The sequence below is a fragment of the Lissotriton vulgaris genome, chromosome 6 (genome assembly GCF_964263255.1).
Source record: "Lissotriton vulgaris chromosome 6, aLisVul1.2, whole genome shotgun sequence".
Classification (NCBI taxonomy): domain Eukaryota; kingdom Metazoa; phylum Chordata; class Amphibia; order Caudata; family Salamandridae; genus Lissotriton; species Lissotriton vulgaris.
The window spans coordinates 490,880,625-490,901,945 of NC_141694.1; the positions used below are offsets into that span (position 1 = coordinate 490,880,625).

The 21,321-nt window shown below is 45.1% G+C and overlaps 1 protein-coding gene across 13 annotated transcripts in view; it reads left to right on the plus strand.

The window, feature by feature from the left end:
* Nucleotides 1-21,321, plus strand: part of RIMS1 (regulating synaptic membrane exocytosis 1) — a 1,970,833-nt gene that overhangs the window by 943,863 nt on the left and 1,005,649 nt on the right. For all 13 annotated transcript variants that reach the window (XM_086926498.1, XM_086926484.1, XM_086926488.1 and 10 more), the window contains 2 exons: nucleotides 6,715-6,838; nucleotides 21,142-21,188. In XM_086926498.1, the coding sequence (XP_086782624.1) occupies nucleotides 6,715-6,838; nucleotides 21,142-21,188 (171 nt within the window). The remainder of the gene's footprint in view (nucleotides 1-6,714; nucleotides 6,839-21,141; nucleotides 21,189-21,321) is intronic.

A 21,321-nucleotide genomic window follows, 5' to 3' on the forward strand; every position in this document is an offset into this window, starting at 1 on the left:
CCTTGTTGTGCTTGTAAATACAGACTATTGCAGTAATCGAGGCGTGACAGCACTAATGCTGTCACAACAGTTTTCCTGCAGCCACTGGAGAGGAAGGGGAGAATTTTCCTTATTGTTTTTATTATCCAGTGGACCGAGGATGAGAGGGCATTGACTTGTGCCTTAAAAGTAAGTTGATTGTCAATGAGTATCCCTAGATTTTTTACTGTCGTGGCAGGTATGGGAGGATCTCCCATTTCTTGAGGCCACCAGTTGGGGGTCCATAAGTTGGTCTCATTGCCAAAGAGAAGAACCTCTGTCTTCGAGGAGTTCAATTTAAGGCAATTCCTAGCCATCCATGAGCTTACTGCGGTCATACAGTCCTGAAATCTTGCTGCTGTTCCCTCCTCTCGACCCGGGAGCAGAGATACCACAATTTGTGTATCATCTGCATAAGATGTAAGTTCAAAGCCAAATGACCGAATCACCGGGGCGAGGGAGGAGATGTATATATTAAAGAGGGTGGGGCTCAGGGAGGAGCCCTGAGGAACCCCTCCTGGGAGTGTAAAAGGAGTGGATTCAAAATCTCCCAGGGCAACCACCTGAACTCTGTCCGAGAGGAAAGATTTCAGCAAGCTCAGCGCAACTCCCCGTACTCCGCAGCCCTCAAGGCGGTCCACCAAAATACTATGGTGGACCGTATCGAAGGCCGCGGACAGGTCGAGAAGCACCAGGACCGCCCGTCCGCCCACATCCATCACCTTCCTAATTTCTTCCGTGGACTTAATGAGGGCAGTCTCAGTGCTGTGGCCCTCCCTAAATCCATGTTGCGCCATGTCAAGCCCCCGAGAGGATCTGAGGAAGTCACAGAGCTGCGCATTCATGGCCCTCTCAATAAGCTTGGCCGGCAATGGGAGTCTAGCTATGGGCCGGTAACTATTGGGATCTGAGATGTCTAAAGTAGCTTTTTTAAGCAAAGGTGCGATGGAGACCTGCTTCCAACACAGTGGATATTCTCCTCCTTTAAACATCATGTTAAAAACTTCAGTCAACATAACTGAGATGGGAGTGGCTGCAAGTTGGGCCACAGCAGCTGGACAGGGATCTTGGGGTGAGCCTGATTTAGTTTTTAGTAATAACTTTATAGTTTCTTCTACTTTTACTGGGCTGAACTCCACGAATTCCGGGGACTGTGAGTTCTTTTGCATGAGCTTATGGGTTCTCTCACTGAGAGTGAGCCTCACTTGATGTTCCAGGGCGGTAAATATTTGCTCTACCTTTCCCAAGAAGAATTTTGCAAGAGTCTCGCATAGCTCCAGACTAGGGGGAATAGTGACTGATTTCAAAGTACTTAGATCAGTCACAGTTTTAAAAAGTTCTTGAGAGGAATTCTTCGCGATCTCAATTTTTGCGCAAAAATAAACGCTTTTTGCCTTTTTAATCATTCCTTTGTATGTCTTAAGTCTGGCACTAAGTGTCATTTTGTCTGCCTTTGAATATTTTGTGCGCCATTGGCGCTCTAATTTTTTACATGACACCTTATAATCGCGTAGTTCCTCGGTGAACCAAGGGGCAGAAGGTATTATACGCGTTGGGCGGCAGAGTTTGGACTGAACTAGGGAGGTACAGGCTTGATCTAACCAATTTGTATAGCTTTCAGCTGCTTCATTTATATCTGTAGGTGGCAAGAAAGTGGAGGCTAACAAGTAGTCCTCCAATGCTTTGCCATCCAAATCCTTCCAGAGCCTACAGAGCTTGGCCGGCTTTCTGTTCTTTTTGGCTCTGTTGGGCTCAAGCGGTTGGATTTTGAAAAGGACTACTGAGTGATCCGACCAGGCTAAAGGCTCTACATGGCTGAAATGGAGATCTGGATTATTAGTGAAAATACCGTCCAGGGTATGTCCCTTGACGTGTGTGGCTCCACTTACCACCTGAATCAATCCAGCCGCGAGCATTGCGTCGGCTAGGGATGCAGTATCAGGGTCTGAGTCTTCCTCTAGATGAAAATTGAAATCGCCTAGCATGGTGAAAGACTTCACGCAGAGAGCTGCTTCCAGATAGGTGCCTACCTCATTTAAGAATTTATTTTTGGAGCCTGGTGGCCTATATAGGAGGCAGCCTTGGAAGGTGCAGTGGTTGGAGATGGAAAACTTAAACCCCAGTGCTTCAGACGACTGTGAGGTCACTGTCTGAAATGTGCCTTGGAGCGAGGAATGATAAATAATGGCGATCCCGCCCCCTCTTTGACCTGTTCTGTCTTGAACACGACAACAGTAACCTGTAGGTGTAGCTTTGACCAAGTCCGGACCTGAAGCCGCGTCCGTCCAGGTCTCTGTGATAAATACAATTTTTGCCCTTCTCTCTAAAATCAGGTCAGCACAGTCAATGCTGTGTTTAACCAGAGATCTGGCATTAAATAGGATACAGTTAATAATATCATCTTCTACATACTGTTTGACGTTATGGGGAACGGTTAGGGCCTTAATTGGTGTCCACAAGATGTCCGGTAAACTAAGACGGCAGACTCCACAGACCTTTAGATTGACAGGCTTATCGTTACCTGGGATAATGCGTCGGCAGTCAACTTGATTCGCTCCCTTAAGGCTCATAAGTTGATCGCGGCTGTAAACCCTCCTTGCGTGTATATTTAGGTTTACATGACCAGGGGTCCTGGCACAGGGCACTGAGCTGGCGCTGACGGGCGCAGACGGGCTTGCCTTAGGCGCGCCTAGGGCTCTGATATCCCAACGTTCGGAGTAAAGCAGTGTTAATGTTATATCATTTTTCTCTTTCTTTCTTTAGTTTCAGAAAAATAGTCTGGTGCATTGCTTTGAGAAATTTCCTTTTAAGCATTCCCTCGATTTCACAAATTTTACTGTAGTAACTCAAATTCTACCTGTGGCTCAATGCCTTGCAGGTTGCCAACTGAAGCTCTAGGTGATTTCCCCAGCCTGACATTCTCCACTTGACCACATTAGGTCATTTTTGGATAGATCACTTGATCTGACTGTGTAAAGTTCTCTTGTTTGCCATAATTACAATCATGTACTAAGGGCTAAAACAATGTCTGGATATTTACATTTTACACGTTGATAAACATGACAAATTCTTGTTAGAATTAAAATGTTCTGGAGTTGTGAAGAGATAGTATGCGATTTCTTTGGGCCACCATGTATACATGTGAGATCCTTCTATGCATATAATAGTAACTTGACTATTCTATGTTTATGTACTGTAACTGAAGAAAATGAATAAAATCTGTTTAAAAAGAATAAAAATGTTCTGGGCTAGCTGCTCATGAACGTTTGGCTTATACACGCAAAAGCTGTTTTCAATTTCATAAGGATTTATTGCATTATGTTAGATCTGGGGGTCTCTAGTTGGCTATGGTATTCACCTTTGTCCAAATAGGGACCCTTACTTCTAAGTCAGGATAAGGGGTTTACACTCCTTAATAACCTCTGCTCACCCCCTTGGTAGCTTGGCACAAGCAGACAGGCTTATCTCAGAGGCAGTGTGTTAAGCATTTGTGAATCTACACAGGAATATAGTGAAAACACTTCAGATGGATACAACACAGGTTTTATAAAAATAAGTATTCTTTATATAGACTTAAATACAAGACCACAAACTACAAAAATCCACAATACTACACTTAAGATTACATAAAAAATGATTAAAGTCTCTTAGTTCAAGTTGATGGTAAATGCAACGAAGTTCTCAACAAAGTACCTGGATGCGTAACGCAAAGTGAACAAAAGGCTCGCAAAAGGGGAGATGCGTCGGTTCTGTGACCCAGGGTAACGGTTGCGTCCTTCCTCAATGCTTGCGCAGAGTAGGGGACACGTCGTGAGACTTACCGGTGCGGAGGTGATGCGTAGATTCTTGGCTTGCGGGCCCATTGCGATGTGCAAGGTGACGCCTTGATGCAATGCGATGATCCGGTTGCGATGCGAGAAGATGGCGCGCTTGATGCGATGACGCCCTGGTAGCCTTGCGACTACTCTGTACTTTGTAGCCGCGACAGGCCCTGCAACACGCCTCTCTGGTGATGCGATGGCGATTCTTATGATGGCGTCACGCTTCTCCAGTGATGCGACAGCAGGCAGCTTCGATGAGCACACGCTTCCAGGGAGATGCGACGAAGACTCGCTTCTCTGGCATTGCGATGATTTCAGCTGCGGCGGTGACCCGCTTCTTCTCGATGCGTCGCGCTTCCAGCTCCCAGCGGCATGCAAGTGACTGGAGTCAGAATTCCCAGCAAGGAAATTCAGAAGGGAGCTGGAGGTGAAGTCTTTTGTCCCTGAGACTTCAGCAGGAGAATCAGAATCAGAAAAATCTGTATTTGGTTATTTACACAAAACAACCATAAAAGCACAATTTAGTAAAAACATCATCATAAAAGCCGATATCTAAAATCCTCTTATCCAGAAATATAAACACATTTGATCTAGTACAAAGATTTACAAAGTTTCTAGGCATTTTAACCCTCTATACTGTTTCTAAATTTTAGGGCTAGTTTTAAAAAGCTGATTACAAATAAAGTGCATTCATCTTTTAGAAGCTGTAAATAGCAAAGTGCAGGTCTAACCTGGGTAAAATTCAGTTTTTTAAGAAGAGGTTTGAGATAAATCCTCCGAGGTGTATCATAAAATGAACAAATAAATAAAAATTGCACAAAGTCCTGCGGCGACTCATGATCGCAGCCTCAGGACGGTAGCACTTGTCCTTGATGGCTCCCTTTTGGAACTGCTAGCTGTAAATGAAAAAGACGCAGACGAAACCTAATTAACAGGAAACGATCAAAGCTTGACATTGGCCAGGACAGGTAGGGTTCCATACAGAATGTGGTTTGTAAAACAACATATTTTCGGACACTACTTTTGTTTAGTTCATCCTCCTCACGCTGTAGGTTCTGCATGAGAGAAAAGGTGTTCTTTACAAACTCTACATCAGCTTTGGTAATAGAGTCAGGGTTCAGAAAAAGTTCAGGGCGCCCTAAAGCCAGGAAGCAATTTTTCAAGTATTTTAACCATGGGATTTTTAACATATTGTCCCATGATAAAGCTTCTCTCAAAAGCTGGTGGTTTAACGATAAATCCTTGTTAAGCCAACATTTCAACCAGCATGTTAAAGGTCGTAGTGCTATGATGCCCCTTAAATAGGGAGAACCTAGTTCTTCGTGCACTATAAAGCTAGCAGTTCCCCTCGGGACCCCCAACAGCTGTTTCAAGAAATTATTTTCAGCTACCACCAAATCATTAATAGCTATATGCCCCCATAACTCACTTCCATTACAGCCTATCGCCACGCTCTTGGCCTGATAAATTTTCAGCAGTGCGGCAATTGGCCGTTTGCCCATTTTCCTTGCAAAATTAAAGATGGCCGCATTAGCGCGGGTTATCTCCCCCTTTTTCCTCTGCTTCAGCAGGAGGCAAGCACAGTTCAAGCCCTTGGAGAATATTCTGTAGATGAAAGTCCTTACAAAGTTCCTTCTCCTTTCCCCTGGCAATGAAGCAACCACTGCAGGCAACCCAGCAAACAGCACACTGGCAGAGGGACAGTACAACTCCTGCAGCTTCTTTGGTTCTTCTCCTTGGCAGAAAGGTTTCTTGTTCCAGAAGTGATCTCATTTCTTGGGGGAAATGGTTCAACACACTTTGGGAATTGGCTAATATCATTGTGAGTGAGAGAATGCTGGCCTTTTTACAAGGACACATCCATAATCAAAGCAGTTCTTTTCAGTGCCCAACACTACTATGGCAATGTGTGTTTTTTTGTTCTCGAGGACCCAACATCTTCCCTAACAATAAAAGTTTTGCAAAATCCATGATAAAACAAAAAACATTTTCAAAGTAAAAAAGGCTCGCAGCCAATACCTGGCCTATTGACTTTACAAAAGCTTGTTTATCATTTAAATTGAAACATATTCAAGTGTGTTTTCCTAATCTATCAGACATCTGGCTTTTGAAAGGCCCAAGCTTTACTGCAAAATGGGTCCTGCTACAACGCAAAAAACAAAGCCTTTATAACCTAAGTATATTAAACCTCATTGTTACACTCTCAGCAGTACGTCCTACATTCCACATGGTTATCCACAAGCTGCCACTTTCCATACCCGCAGAAAGAGCCCTCAGCATAACACATGTAGGTGTCAATTCTTCAGTCCTATGCCAGTAGATCATCTGACTTACCTTAAGAAAATCACTTTGTCTCATTCACAATTTATGATCCTGTGCAACACCAAGAGTTTTCTCCATGTGCCATTGAAGGTACCATTTGTGGAACTATTAAGGCAGAAGAATCTCAGTAGTCTACTTGAATATCATTTCATGGGCCTTGGTACTTATGAGAGATCCTGTCCGTATGTCAGACCTGATGCTTATTTTCTATTTACAAGAAAAAGTGAATGCATTTCCCCTCTCCTTTTTGAGAGCTTTCATGCATTGCTCATGCCCATTCATGTGAATGTTTTAACCCTAGTATAGATTGCATCCCAGAAATCCCAGGAATAAAATATTAAAATATTGGCAGATGTTAGCATATCTCAAAGCGGTTTGCTGAAGAACCTCAGATAAAATATGTGTAAGTGCAAGTAGCAGTGCAACTATTATAACGATGTGAAAGATGTACAATGTTCTATTACTTTTCTAAGACATTTGTGATGCATTAAGACCTCTGATTGTTACCATGTTAGTATACTGAACTCCCCTGTGCTATTTTCTTCAATTTAAGGTGACGAAGTGTTAGAGTGGAATGGAAAAACACTGCCCGGGGCAACAAATGAAGATGTTTACAATATAATCTTAGAATCCAAATCTGAATCTCAAGTGGAAATTATTGTTTCTAGGCCTATTGGGTGAGTTTTAGTACAATATATATATATGGAAATTTACTAACCTGTGTATGTGCTGTTTGAGGGTGGGGAGTGTGTCTTTGTTTACATGTGCGCTAAAATACGCGAGTTACACAGTTAATTCATTGTGATGTCCTGTTCTTTAAAGAGGTCCTTCCTCAACTCTTTCCAAATTGCAGCAGTGCTGGGGCAGTCCTGATTAATTCAACTTTATTATTCCAGATTCTGGGTGCATAGATGGAAGGCAAAAGTATGGTCATACCTACATGAGCTGACATTGAAGCCAATTCAATACTGTAAATTATGCGGCATATACAAATGTACCTTTTATAAAAAAAAAAGCCACGACAGTCGTGTAAATAAGAAACCGCACAACGCTGCACCTTCGTGAACTTTAGCAAAGTTTGCAATACTATGTGAAAGTCTGTGGTAGGAACCGTACTTCAAGCACTCGGGCTGATTCAATTTGATTGTTAAAGAAAATGCTTTTCTGGGTGATGATCGATAGTTTATAGTTCTTTAACTTCTCTTTGTAGCAACTTTTTTCATGGGGGTCATAGTTGTTACGCCACTTGCGTTCTTGTCGTCTGCAACTTTGCTTTTCTAATCTGAGAGCCTCAGTAAACCATGGGGCAGAATCTGACAGTCTGTTGGCAGAGCGTTTTTTTTATGGGAACGGAAGTGTCAGTTGCAATCTTAATGCATGTGGTATAGTGAATGGCCGCGGTTTCTGGGTCAGAAGTGTCTATTTCTTTCAAAAGGCCTAATTTATTACTAAATTCAGGAATATTGATATTTTTCCAAGATTTAAAAGTGTTAGGCTTACAAGGTTTCGTGAGGGTTGGGGTAAGAGGGAGAATATTGAAACGGATAGCGGAATGATCTGTCCACGTAATTGGTGTTATATTCTCTATGATCAAGGAGTTAAGATTGGAAAAAATTCCATCTAACGTGTGTCCTGCTAAATGCGTGGGGGAGTGGACAAGTTGGGTGAGACCTGCTGCGTTCATTTCGGTGAGGAGGGAATGAGTGTCAGGGTCCTCCTTCATCTCTAGGTGAAAATTAAAATCACCCAAGATGGTAAAGTTATTTTCTCCAGGTATTGGCTCTAAAAGGTGACTCAGAGAGGACAGAAAGGTAGAACGGGGGCCTGGGAGGCGATAAAGCAGAATGCCTCTAAAGGAAGTGGAGTAGGGAGTAACAAAAGCAAAATTCAGAGCCTCGCAAGTATTCATTTTTAAGGGTTCTGTGGGTAGACGAAAAGTGTTGCGATATATAATCGCTACCCCCCCCCCCCTTTTTTTAAGCGATCTGTCAAGTCTAATGTTAGAGAAACCCTCTGGAGTGGCTTAGGTGAAATCAGGGTCGGACGCCTGGTCTCCCCAGGTTTCAGTGAGTAGCAGGATGTCCAAGTGCCAGCTTTTAATAAAGTGTGCAATCTCATACCTGTGTTTCGGGAGTGATCGCACATTTAGAAGGGCTAGTTTGATGATATTAAGAGATTTGTTATGAGGTGGAATAGCTGGGGCTGTTAAGTGGGGGTGGTCCATAATATGAAATGAACAATAGGGACAGGTATAAGGAGCATAATTGAGAGTATGTAGATTTGTTAAGGCGCAGTGGATATTATTGATGTTAAGTGATTTCAAATAGCCAGCATCGTAGTGGATACCTGAGTGTAAATGACGAGATATCTCTGGACCAGGGGGTGTGGCCCTAGGCTCGGGACAGGCTCGGACGGGCGCAGACGGGCTTGCCTTAGGCGAGCCTTCGGCGCGCCGCCGGCGCGCCCGCTGCGCCCGTCCGCTGCGCTTCCGGGGAGGGGGTACCATTTTATAGTGGTCGGGGTGGGAGGGCCGAGCAAGAAGTCTGCTCGCCCTCTGACTCACCCAAGATGGCGGTGATGGTTATCCAATGCAGCGTCTAATCGGCTGCTGTGGCCCCAGCTTCAACGCGGTGAGCGTACGCGTAAGCAGAATATAGGAAGTGCTCAGGGAATATTTTTACAAAAATAGCAACACACAAAATACAATTATTAAAAGTTTCGCTAAAAATCGCTGTCCCTGGCTCATGCCTCAGGAACCTTTCAATTGGTCTGTCGGTAGGGAAGTTTGCCGAGTGAATGGGCTTTCTATAGTGGTCAGGGTGGGAGGGCCGAGCAAGTAGTCTGCTCGCCCTCTGACTCACCCAAGATGGCAGTGATGGTTATCTAATGCAGCGTTTAATCGGCTGCTGTGGCCCCAGCTTCAACGCGGTGAGCGCACGCGTAAGCAGAAGATAGGAAGTGCTCAGGGAATATTTTTACAAAAATAGCAACACACAAAATACAATTATTAAAAGTTTCGCTAAAAATCGCTGTCCCTGGCTCATGCCTCAGGAAGCTTACAATTGGTCTGTCGGTAGGGAAGTTTGCCGAGTGAATGGGCTTTTTATAGTGGTCAGGGTGGGAGGGCCGAGCAAGTAGCCTGCTCGCCCTCTGACTCACCCAAGATGGCGGTGATGGTTATCTAATGCAGCATTTAATCGGCTGCTGTGGCCCCAGCTTCAACACGGTGAGCGCACGCGTAAGCAGAAGGTAGGAAGTGCTCAGGGAACATTTTTACAAAAATAGCAACACACAAAATACAATTATTAAAAGTTTCGCTAAAAATCACTGTCCCCGGCTCATGCCTCAGGAAACTTACAATTGGTCTGTCGGTAGGACAGACCAATTGCTTGTTTGCTGTTGTGACAGCATTCTAAGCCTGCGCTTCCTGGGCCCTGACCCGGATGAGAAAGGTCATAATGTGTCTGGGCCAGAGTCTAAGTCTACATCAACTGTACTTGTATTCTAAAAATCTAGCAGCAGGGCAGACTGGATCTAATACGGCCTCATCATCATTTAAACCATGTTACGTTACGCTTTATTTATTTATTTATTTCAGACACCGTTTTTTATTTTGACCAATTGCAGGATCTCTCAGCACTTTTTGGTTCAAATCTGACATGAAATGAGGGTTGAGTGGGTGTAAGTAAGATGTCTTCCAAGGGGGTGTCCATAGACAAGCCCGTCAACCAATGTAAAACGATGTATAGGGCGGGCAGCTCTTTACCAACCACTCAGAGAGTTGTCCGGCCTCTACTGAACAGCCAAGCATTACAAATTACACCTCGCGAAGATGGTTCGAGGTAGGAGGTTTGGACTGATGCTGGGGGAGGCACACTGCGGGAGGAGCAAGGGCTGCTGCTGAAGTCGCCCTTTACACATCTGTAATGGGTTGCACTACAAGCGTGGTCCTCTTCAAACGCATCCGTACCGTGTTCGAGAGGAACTGTGCCCACATCTGCAAGCCGCACGGCAACAGCAATGCCCTGGAGTACACGGCGCACGGTCTGGCGAAGAAGGACTTGCCGCTGATCCATTCTGCGCTGGTAAATGCGTCTTCTTTTCAATATACTAGGTGTGACATGCCGGATGTGTGCGTGCGTGTGTGTGTGTGTATGTGTATCAGTAGAAGTGCGGATAGTCAATTGCAATAGCATAATTAAACATTAACATGTTTCTTGCATATCTTATTGAGTGCTTTACCAATTAACATTTAAATTATGGCAAATCCTGGATTTTTCGTGGTCTCTGAAATTTTAAATTTCAACCCTGCAGCTCTCACCTGCACAGCACCATCCCTACTTAAGAGATACGGTCAGTAACGGACATGCGCTATGCAATGCAATAGGTGTTGCTTTTGATAGTATAAATAACAATGGCTTTTAATTTTTTAAAAGGTATTGCCATTTACAATGCCAATAGCTCTAAAATTCGCAGTTACGAGACCTATTGCATTGTAAATGCTTGTTTCAAGGAAGAGCTCAGTATAGTGTGAATCTAAGGATTTAAATAAGGGATTACCAGCCAAAGATGTTAAGGAATTAGATGAGTTCTATCCATTATTTGATGTGTTTGTCAATGTGACACAGGTTATATGTTGTGCATAGTTTTTTTCATATTTATTTATCTCCATTTTGTGAATTGCCTGTCAATATGACACAACTGGCATGTTGTGTATAGTTATTTTTATAAAGTGTACATTGTTTTTCAAACCATTCGGACGTTTGAATCAAGTTCCATAATGTTCTGAAATCTCAATCATTTCACAAAATATCTTTAGTAAATAGAATACAGATTGTATTACTTCTTACTGAACGCAATTTATAAGTAAAATAGATTGGTTTTATTATCAGCGTAAGGGCACAGTCTACAACATTTGTGTGTATATTCTCAACATGAGATAAAGATCAGAAAAATGGAATACCACATGGCGTATGGTTTCCCTCCTTTCCCTACACAATCTACCCAAGCATTTTCAAGTGATGTTAAATATTATTTGTAAAGCACAAAAGATGAAAGATGGAAGCTAAGAAGACTGTTTACAATGTGTATAAGTATGTTTAACATTTTTCTTGGATAACAAATGTGAAGGAGTTGCTATCAGAAGGAGAGGGAGACTGTTCCAAACTCTGGTTGCTATTACAGCAGAGGAAGTGCCTCCCTAAAGAGCTTTTTTACCGTGGTACAATAAGAAGCTTGGCATTGCAGGAGAGGGTCAAGTAGGAGAATATTGAGCCAAAAAAGCAGTAAACTTCTATTTAAGGAATTTTAAACCACACATTAGGGCTTGAACTGAATTATTTTATGGACAGGGAGCCAATGTAATTTATCAATGAGTGTGTATAATAAACTATCAGCAGTCTAGTGTCTCAGGAATGTTCTCTATATTGTGTTCTATGAATTGGTTTGAGTTGAGGGTTCTCTTCCAAGTCAGTTTTTTATCCTGACCAGCTTGGAAGAGTCTGCTCTCACCTTGTCTCTGCTTTGATTAAAGGACTCAAGCTTACCTATGGTTCCAGTGTCCCGATTATTTACCACTTTTTGGCGACGATCTTGTGCAGAACTCAGATACCCTTGTTTTCGTGCTTCATAACCAAAGTTGGAAGAATTGGTTATTTTGAAGGCAACTTCAAGGTGAGACAAGTATGCGGTGAGATTGGGCAGCAACGATCCTTGGCAAGAGTGAGTCGTTTCCTTTTCTTGGTCCACTCAGCGTCCCGAGTAGCAAGAATATTGAGGAAATTCCAGATTAGCGTTACCTTCGCGACGTCATTCAACTGTGGGCCCATTTCCAACCCCAACCATACTTGGATTCATTGGTGGCCATTTCCAAGCAATGTGAAGTTTTCAGACAATTAGGCCAGTGAGCATTTGACACCAGCTGTGTTCGTCTTCCAGTCTGTATCCCAGCAACTAAAGTGCACGCACCCTGTGAGCTCATCCTGCGCGGTGCAGAGTCACGTTCAATTAAGGCGTCATTGTGTCTCCACGCATCATGTTTGCGTGTCCACGTTGTCGGCCATTTTATTTGGGGCAAAATACCTCATAACTGGTATCCTAGCAACCAAACTACGGAGACGATCTCTGTCAGCTCAATCAGCTGAGAACAAAGAAGCATTCTCTTCAGTGATATACAAATGTGAGGTATATCGTTTGGTAATCATTTCCTTTTCTAAGGAGGTACTTTTATTTGTTTTATTTATTATAAATACTCAGAATCACTGGTTTACCTACCCGGCACTGTGATTTTTGGTCACTTTATAACTTAAGCATGGCATAAGCTCAAATTTTTGTCGTATTACCTCCTAATTTCTTAGCTCAAGCAGGACCACCCAGCATTCCAGAGGAAGATTGGATTCTCATGTTCGAGAATTATCTAAATGCTCTTGATGGTCAGGAGTTTTCTACTAAGAGAAAGAAAGCATTGTTACTCAGTACATTGGGGAAAGAGGGGCAACGTGTTTTCCGTTATCTGCCGCAAGCCCGACAAGCCAATGGGTCAGCCCATGCCTGATGAGTACAAGGAAGCCATTTGTAGACTGGAAGCCAGATATGCTAAAGAGGAGAATTTAGTAATGAATAGATACAAATTTTACACCCAACATCAGAAACAAGTCGAAACTATAGACCCCAACCGACCCCTGCCCGCTGCTCATATTCCACAGGGCTGCCACCGCCATCGCACCCAAACTAGGACAGACCATCAACGTCTCCTTCAGATAAGGCATCTGCCCAGACGACTGGAAACAGGCAGAGGTTAAACCCCTCCTCAAAAACCGACGGCCGACCCTATAGACCTGAAAAACTACCGGCCCTTCTCTCTCCTCCCCTTCGCACCCAAAGTCACAGAGAGACTCGTAAACGCCCAGCTGACTCTTCATCGAAGAGAACTCCATCCTAGATGCTTCCCAGTCTGAATTCTGCAGCAACCACAGCACCGAGACCGCCCTCCTCGCCGCCACCGACGACATCTGCATGCTACTCGACTAGGGACACACCTCTCTCCTTAGAGTCCTGTCCGCAGCCTTCGACACCGTTTCACATTGAACACTCGCAGCCAGACTTCACGACGCAGGGATACAAGAAGCCACCCTCGACTGGATCCAATCTTTTCTCTCCGCCAGGACACAGCGGATCAGACTCCTGCCCTTCCTCTCCCAACCCACCGATATCAACTGTGGAGTACCCAAGGATCTTTGCTCAGACCCATGCTCTTCAACATCTACATGGCCCCCTCGCCTCCATCATCAGACAGCATGGGCTCAACATTGTATCCTATGCCGACGACACCCATCTCATCCTCTCATACTAAGAATCCTGAAGACACCAGACTCTGCTTCCAGGAAGGAATGAAGCATGTGGCAGCCTGGATGAAAGACAGCTGCTTGAAGCTTAACTCAGAGAAGGCCTTATCCTCGGATCCAGCTCTGTGGGTGGGCGTGTTGACCTCAGGGTCCTCATCCTTGGACCCTGCACCTCCGCCTGGGACAACACCTGGAGGCCCCCCGCCCTCTGGAACCCACCCACCCCCACAGACCACGTACGTAACCTCAGCATCCTCGACTCCTCCCGCTCCATGAACCGCCAGATCAACGCCTTCACATCAACTAGTTTCAACTGCCTGCACATCAGCCACAAGACCTTCAAATAAATATCCCCGACTGCAGGCGGACAGTCACCCACGCTCTCATAACCAGTAGACTGGAATCAACAGAACTCTTCTACACAAACTCCTAACGATCCAGAACGCCGCAGCCAGACTCGTCCTCGGGGCACGGCGTCACAAACACATGACTCAACACCTCCCTGTTGAGAAAAGGGTCACCTTCAAACTCCTCACCCACGCCTACAAATCCATCAACAACATCGGACCCAAATACCTCAACTAGAGAATATCCTGCCACGTACCCAAGAGGAACCTTCGCTCCACCGACCTAGCCCTGGCAGAGATCCCCCTCATCTGCAGAAACAGAACTGGCGGGATAGCCTTCTCCTACATTGCAGCCAAGACCTGAACGAGCTCCCTGTGAACATCAATCGCTCCCCGACCCTGCAAACGTTCCGGATGGACCTCAAGACCTGGCTCTTTGACTGATCCGGAGCCACCTCCCTCAGCTCCTTGAGACCCTCATGGGTGAGTAGCGCGCTCTATAAACCCCTGATTGATTGAGTGTCTGATTTTGTCAAGCTTTATATTTCCTCTGTATCCATCTTTGTCTTCCTACGGGCTGATGCTTGAGAAAGATTGTTATCCTGAGATACTCAAGACGGCCTCACAAGGGTAGATTGTGGAGCTGTGGGAGAAGTGTGCATTGTATTGCATTTGTGTTGCTACCTAGTAGAAAAATGAAGAACATTATTTCTGACTAGAATGGTAAGGGGTCTTGAACTCATATAAATAAGGTCATGGCAAATGACACACAATTTATATTTATAGTTTTTGAACGTTTGTGGAGGTAGACTACGAACCAAGCAACGTGGAGGTTGACTGCTTGAATAAAGAAGAATGAACTAATGACAGTTTTCATTGCCCAAAAGTTAAAAAGGATAATTATTAGAGCCAGCTCCAATGTAAAATTCTGAAAGATTACTTCGTGCTTCCAAAATATGTAAAATGTTGACTGCAGAAATAAGTCGCATTGCCTTAACTTTCCAGAGATATTTCTACCACAATGGAGACACATGATGAGCACAATTCCGAAATGTGTTACACTAAGACCCAGATTGATCAAACTTTTACCAAATGGAATGCAGCAAGTTACTTTGCTACACTGCGTGAAAGTGCCTCTTCATGCGCTGGTGCACAATGTGCTAAATTGCGCATTGGTGCAAGGGTACCTGCATTGTAGACAGGATTGTTTTCATGTAGAAAGTGACACCTTCTGCCACAAAATCCTCTGAAGTTTTTTTTGTTTACCTGTGCTGCATAAAGCAGCTGATATTGAAAGGGCAAAAATGTTGAGAAATAAATATATTTCTCCATGTTACGCCTCCCTTGGGAATGCATAGCATTTTAACGCATTCACATGTCTACCACTCATGGTAAATGTGGGAATGCGTCAAAATCCATAGGTGGATGCTTTGAAACAGTCGTTCATCTCCTATGGAATGCCACCCTGGCGCAGAGTGACGTAAGGCAGAATTTGCACTGCATTGCATTATTCCCCACTTATCAAGCACCGCAAGGCCACGCAGGGTGACCTTGGATTGCTTGGTAAACCTGACTTTAGTGTTTTATTGCCCATGCGTTACCTTGCATGACACAAGGGCAATGCAACACTATGATATATCTGGCCCTAAGTCCACTGAGCCATCACTTTGACTTTGATCTGGGTACCATCACTATTCAAAGGCATGTGGGAGAACTTTTTGGTTGTGCAGGACTGATGCAATTCTTCTTGTGGGATGCAATATCGTGTTTATCTGTGATGAGGATGATGCCATGCAGCTGAAATTGCAAATCATGTGTTACGAGAGTATAAATATACATGCTAGTAAGAGCCAGTGTAAGGCCACGATCCGTTTTCCCCTCCTTGTTATGTTAACACATTTACATTGAGTTCTTTCATAGAAATCTCTCACACTGCCATACATCAGGGGAATACACACAGCACGCAAAAGATATGCCATATACTCATATATCAAACAGCAACAAGCGCCTATAGCTGTGTTGCAGGAAACACATCTGACACGGTGGAAGTTGACCGACTGCGCAAGAAATGGAGGGGGATCATTTGTGCTATTTCTTACTCAGCCTACTGGGTACTCTGATCTGGCTCCGACCAGGGACACCCTTCCAAGAACTTCAATGCACAGTAGATAGGGAAGGCAGGTATGCGCTCCTAGAGGGGCTCCTAGAGGGCCAACCGATACTACTGGGGAGCATATATGCCCCAAATGTCGACCAGGACAAGTTTTGGGGACAACTCAGCAAAGTTCTTACCCCATTATACATCAATGCCATGGCTCCTAGGGGGCGATTACAATTACACAATGGACCTCCACCTAGATAGATCCCACCCCCTTTGCACTCCCTGGCGCGTAAGCAGATGGAACAATTTTAAACATGGGTCACACACTGGGCACTGGCGGATGTGTGGAGGGTCCGGAACCCGGACACCAGGCTGTATTCCTTTCACTCGGTCCCCCATGACCTACGGGTTCGGCTTGACAGGTTCCTTTGCTCTACATCATGCTCCCTAAAATCCAGCACTCTGATTATCTAGGGTGGGTCCTATATGATCATGATGCCCACATCGTAACCCTCAGATGGACACCCCCTCACCCCCCAGTACCTATGTGAAGCTGCAGCGAGAGTGCCTTACAAATGAAGTGGTAAGAAATGACCAAGAGAATAGTATTTGTGACAATTTGGCAACCAGTGCCCACACAGCAACGTCCCGATTGCTGGAATGGGATGCTTTCAAAGTTGTTGCTAGGGGACAGTGTATACAACAGATAGTGGGGGTGCGGAAAACACTTGAGCAGGCGCTCTTGTGAGCAGAGACTAACTTAGTGACTCTCACTAAAGACGCAGACGCAAGCAAAGCCACCCGGCACAAGTACAACAGCTAAAACGGCCTATGCAGAGACACTACGAGACCTACGTAAATACAGCTTTAGGGCTCATGCGACTAGGGCCCATAGAGAGGGTAATAGGGCCAGGACGCAACTAGCCTGGTTAGCTCAACAAGATATAGAGCTGCAGCTGGTCACTGAGCTGATAGACCAGACAGGGATCCCTCGATTCTTGCAAGTGGAGATTCTACAAATATTCCACGCCACCTACTCCGATATTTACCGATGCCCAGTACCAGACTGCCTGATACCAATCGTACAATTCCTGAGCCCTCTAACCATACCACAGATCCCAGCAGCAGATAGGGACACCCTGGACGTGGAGATTGTGTCCGCCAATGTCTCCTGTGCAATCCGTGCCCTAGTGCGCAACAAAGTCCCGGGCATGGATGGTTTCCCGTTAGAATACTATAGCACTTTTTCAGGTCAGCTCGTACCCTGGTTGGTGGGCATGTATGAGGACACATTGGAGAGTGGCGAGTTACCAAGCTTACTCAGCGATTTCGTTCTGGTGACGTTCCCAAAACCAGATTGTGACCTGAGACTCCAAGCTCCGTGTAGGCGGATAATGCTACTAAATGCAGACTGTAAAATCCTGGGGAAAATACTAGCGGACCGGTACTCCTAAGTCCTTCCCACCTTGATTCACTCCGAGCAATCCGGGTTAGTGCCGGGACGCAACACATCACAGAACCTGCGCAGGCTATTCCATGTGCAGGATAGTGCCCTTCCCCGGTTCCCCAATGCAGCGTGCCTAATCCTTGACCTAGAAAAGGCCTTTGACACTCTCTTATGGGCATATCTGTTCACTGTTCTTCAGCGGAGTGGATTAGGTCCAACCCTATTGGCATATACACTACTCCTATACACAAACCTCACGTCGAGGGTATGCCTGAGCAAATACATATCTGCCCACTCCGGATAGAGAGGGGCACACGACAGGGGTGTCCTCGCTTACCCTTACTGTTTGCTTTGGCCATAGAACCAGTGGCGATTTGATTGCGCCGCAAGTGAGAAGCCTGGGGTATCCCAATATCAGGCTCGCTCCACAGCATCTCTCTTTACGCAGATGATTTGTTATTGTACGTGCGCCACATAACCTCCGACTTGACCTCAGTATGGACAACACTGCAGGAATTTGCGGACACCTCCGGCCTCCTTGTTAATTGGAGTAATTCCCGATCTACCCTTTAAGTTCACACTTAGCCCCCTTTGACACTATATTAGGGGATCAGAGACTCGTGTGGAGTGGTGCTGCACCTAGGTACCTGGGAGTACAACTGTACCACTCCCCAAGGACATCGATGAAAGGAATCACCGTAAGGCATTGGCGGGTATAAGGACAGCGGTGGGCTTCTGGAAAACGCTATCCCTAGCCCCCATCTGACGTGTGGCACTGGCCAAAATGATCTTTGTCCCCAGATTACTGTACTACTTCACTAATCTCCTGATCATTCCTCTCCGCCCCTTCTTCCGGGAGCTGGACACACTACTCACCTCTCTTATCTGGGGAGCAGGCCTACACAGAGTAGCTCTGTCTAAATTGCTCCTACAGAAGGTCTGAGGGGACCTAGGAGCTCCAGCATTCGAAGCATATTTATCAGGCTCGCTCCACAGCATCTCTCTTTACGCAGATGATTTGTTATTGTACGTGCGCCACATAACCGCCGACTTGACCTCAGTATGGACAACACTGCAGGAATTTGCGGACACCTCCGGCCTCCTTGTTAATTGGAGTAAGTCCACGATATACCCGTTAAGTTCACACTTAGCCCCCTTTGACACTATAATAGGGGATAAGAGACTCGTGTGGAGTGGTGCTGCACCTAGGTACCTGGGAGTACAACTGTACCACTCCCCAAGGACATCGATGAAAGGAATCACCGTAAGGCATTGGCGGGTATAAGGACAGCGGTGGGCTTCTGGAAAACGCTATCCCTAGCCCCCATCTGACGTGTGGCACTGGCCAAAATGATCATTGTCCCCAGATTACTGTACTACTTCACTAATCTCCTGATCATTCCTCTCCGCCCCTTCTTCCGGGAGCTGGACACACTACTCACCTCTCTTATCTGGGGAGCAGGCCTACACAGAGTAGCTCTGTCTAAATTGCTCCTACAGAAGGTCTGAGGGGACCTAGGAGCTCCAGCATTCGAAGCATATTTTTTAGCAGCACAACTGCAATGGCTTTCACACTGGACTGCGGAGCGTCACATGTACGAGGCAACCTCTGACGTGGGACGCATACCCCTACCAGCACTCCCGCGCATGCTACTACCTGGCACCAAGCCCCAATGCTCCTATCCACTACAAGTGTTGATAGCTCACACCTGTATTTTGCATTGGTAGGGTTCCCCAATGATGAGAAATATTACATAGCCCGAACCCAACAGATGTGGACTGACAACTCCCTAACCGAGATGAAATCCCTCTTCAAGGATGGGGAACTGCAACCCTATAATCAGCAAATGGAAGAATATGACCTCCCCCCAGGGCAATTTCTATTGCATAGATGTATTGTGGCCAGTAGTTGCCGGTTCTGAGATCCACACACAGGAGAACCACCAACACACCCAGTAATACATGCCATACTGCTTATGGAGGCAGGCAGACACTTAGTCACATGGCTATATAAGGCCGTCCGGAAACTAGTACTCAAACCCTTGATTCCACTGCGTCAGACATGGGAGGAAGACAGAGGTCAGCCGTTATACTATAAGGAGTGGGAACAAGCTATAGAATACCCAAAAAAGGTTTCCAGAAACGCACTCTTTAAGAATATACAATACAATATCCTACACAGGGCCTACTTGACACCAAAGCGCCTACACTGCTTCTATCCAGACATGCAATTCTGTGCCCTCGGTGCTCAGCCCCAGCAGCAGACTTCAAACACATGTTTTGGGGGTGTCCCACATTACAACAGTACTGGGGTTACATTCACGAGACACTCCAGGCATCCGTGTATGTCCCAGGGATCACGTCATGGGAGGCAGGCATAAAGTTCAGGTCCGATTCATATCACTCTCCCTCCTCCTGGCGAAAAGCGTAATAGCCATGCATTGGCGAGCCCCAGACGGACCCCTGTGAAGGCCTGGGTGGGAGCAGTTAGGAAATGGGGGTGTGGTGCGCCACACACCAGGGACACTCCATAGCAACTCTTGCGTAGGAGCTCAATTCCAGATTGGCGTCATGGAGATAATCACCTCCCCCGCATTCAAGGCAATAACACGCTGGATCACCAGATGAACTCGGACAAAAGACCTGCACACCCCTTCCCTCAGTCCGCGCACACCCCGCCCAGCTGACCGCATATCCATACCCCAGTTTACCGTCCCGCTTATTAGCTAGTGAACCAGGCCAGCAATTTCGTATTGACATTGGTTCATAGATATATAGCCCAACTCTGGGGACAGAAAATCACAGCTCCTAATGACACCAACTTCATATCTAACACACCTCGACTATGTGGAGAGCCCTAATATGCAAGTACTCCCAGGACAGTACAATTGATAAGAGGCTATTACATGTGAAGATCACCACTAATGTACAATCTACTGCCATGTTAATGTTACTCTATTTCAACATGTATTCCATGTACCTATGCTTCTCTGTATCTAAACTATCAAAATCTAATAAAGAAATGTAAACAAAAACAAAAAACTCTCATACTGCCATTGCGCCAGCGAGTGATATTGTCCATTCTTTCAAATATACATCATTCTATTGGCTGTTTGATGCATCATTCTGCCTCTTTTGGAGGGCTCTCACTGCAATGCTTGAGAGACAATTTTACAACTCAAAGTTACACAGACTAGCCATGTGTTAAAAAATGTAAGTCATACATGAATTGTATACAGAAGGCAATCCTTTTTATTTTGCTTTAACTGAAACAGGCTTGTATAATGTATTAGTCAATGATTGTGTGCCAGTCATGCATGCATGTGCTCATGTATATTTACGTATATTCAGAAGGGCACACAGTTAATGAAAGGAGCATTGGCAAAGCAATAGGTCTGGCTTTAATGAGCATATAATTTAGCAAATAAAGACTGAAGCATTTTCAAACGCAGTTTGTGTACAGTTGCATATCAAGGCCAGACCTATGTGATTTGCCAATGCTTGTCACAACTTTCCTTGAAGGCCAATAATCACACTTTCTGTATCTAAGTGTACCTTAATGGTTTGTTGATTTTATTGTGCTGTGGAGAAGCTTTCTATAATCCATTTTCTGAGTGTAGTTCCGCAGTTCCTATTGGTATACCACTTCAACTCATTTCTATGCCTTTTTTTTAAAATACGTTATTCACATTTCATTCAAGTATGACCGGAATTATATGGTTTTTTGTGCTTTTTGTTTCAGTGATATCCCACGGATTCCCGAGAGCTCCCACCCCCCTTTAGAGTCCAGTAAGTATGAGGTTCAGAGTAATTTTCTTGTGCACTTGCAAAAAAAAAAGTATCTGTTATTCAGGAATGCATACATTTTGCAGCATTCTGAGTGGGACTCTGAACAGCCCTTCAAAAATTGGGTAGTATTGCA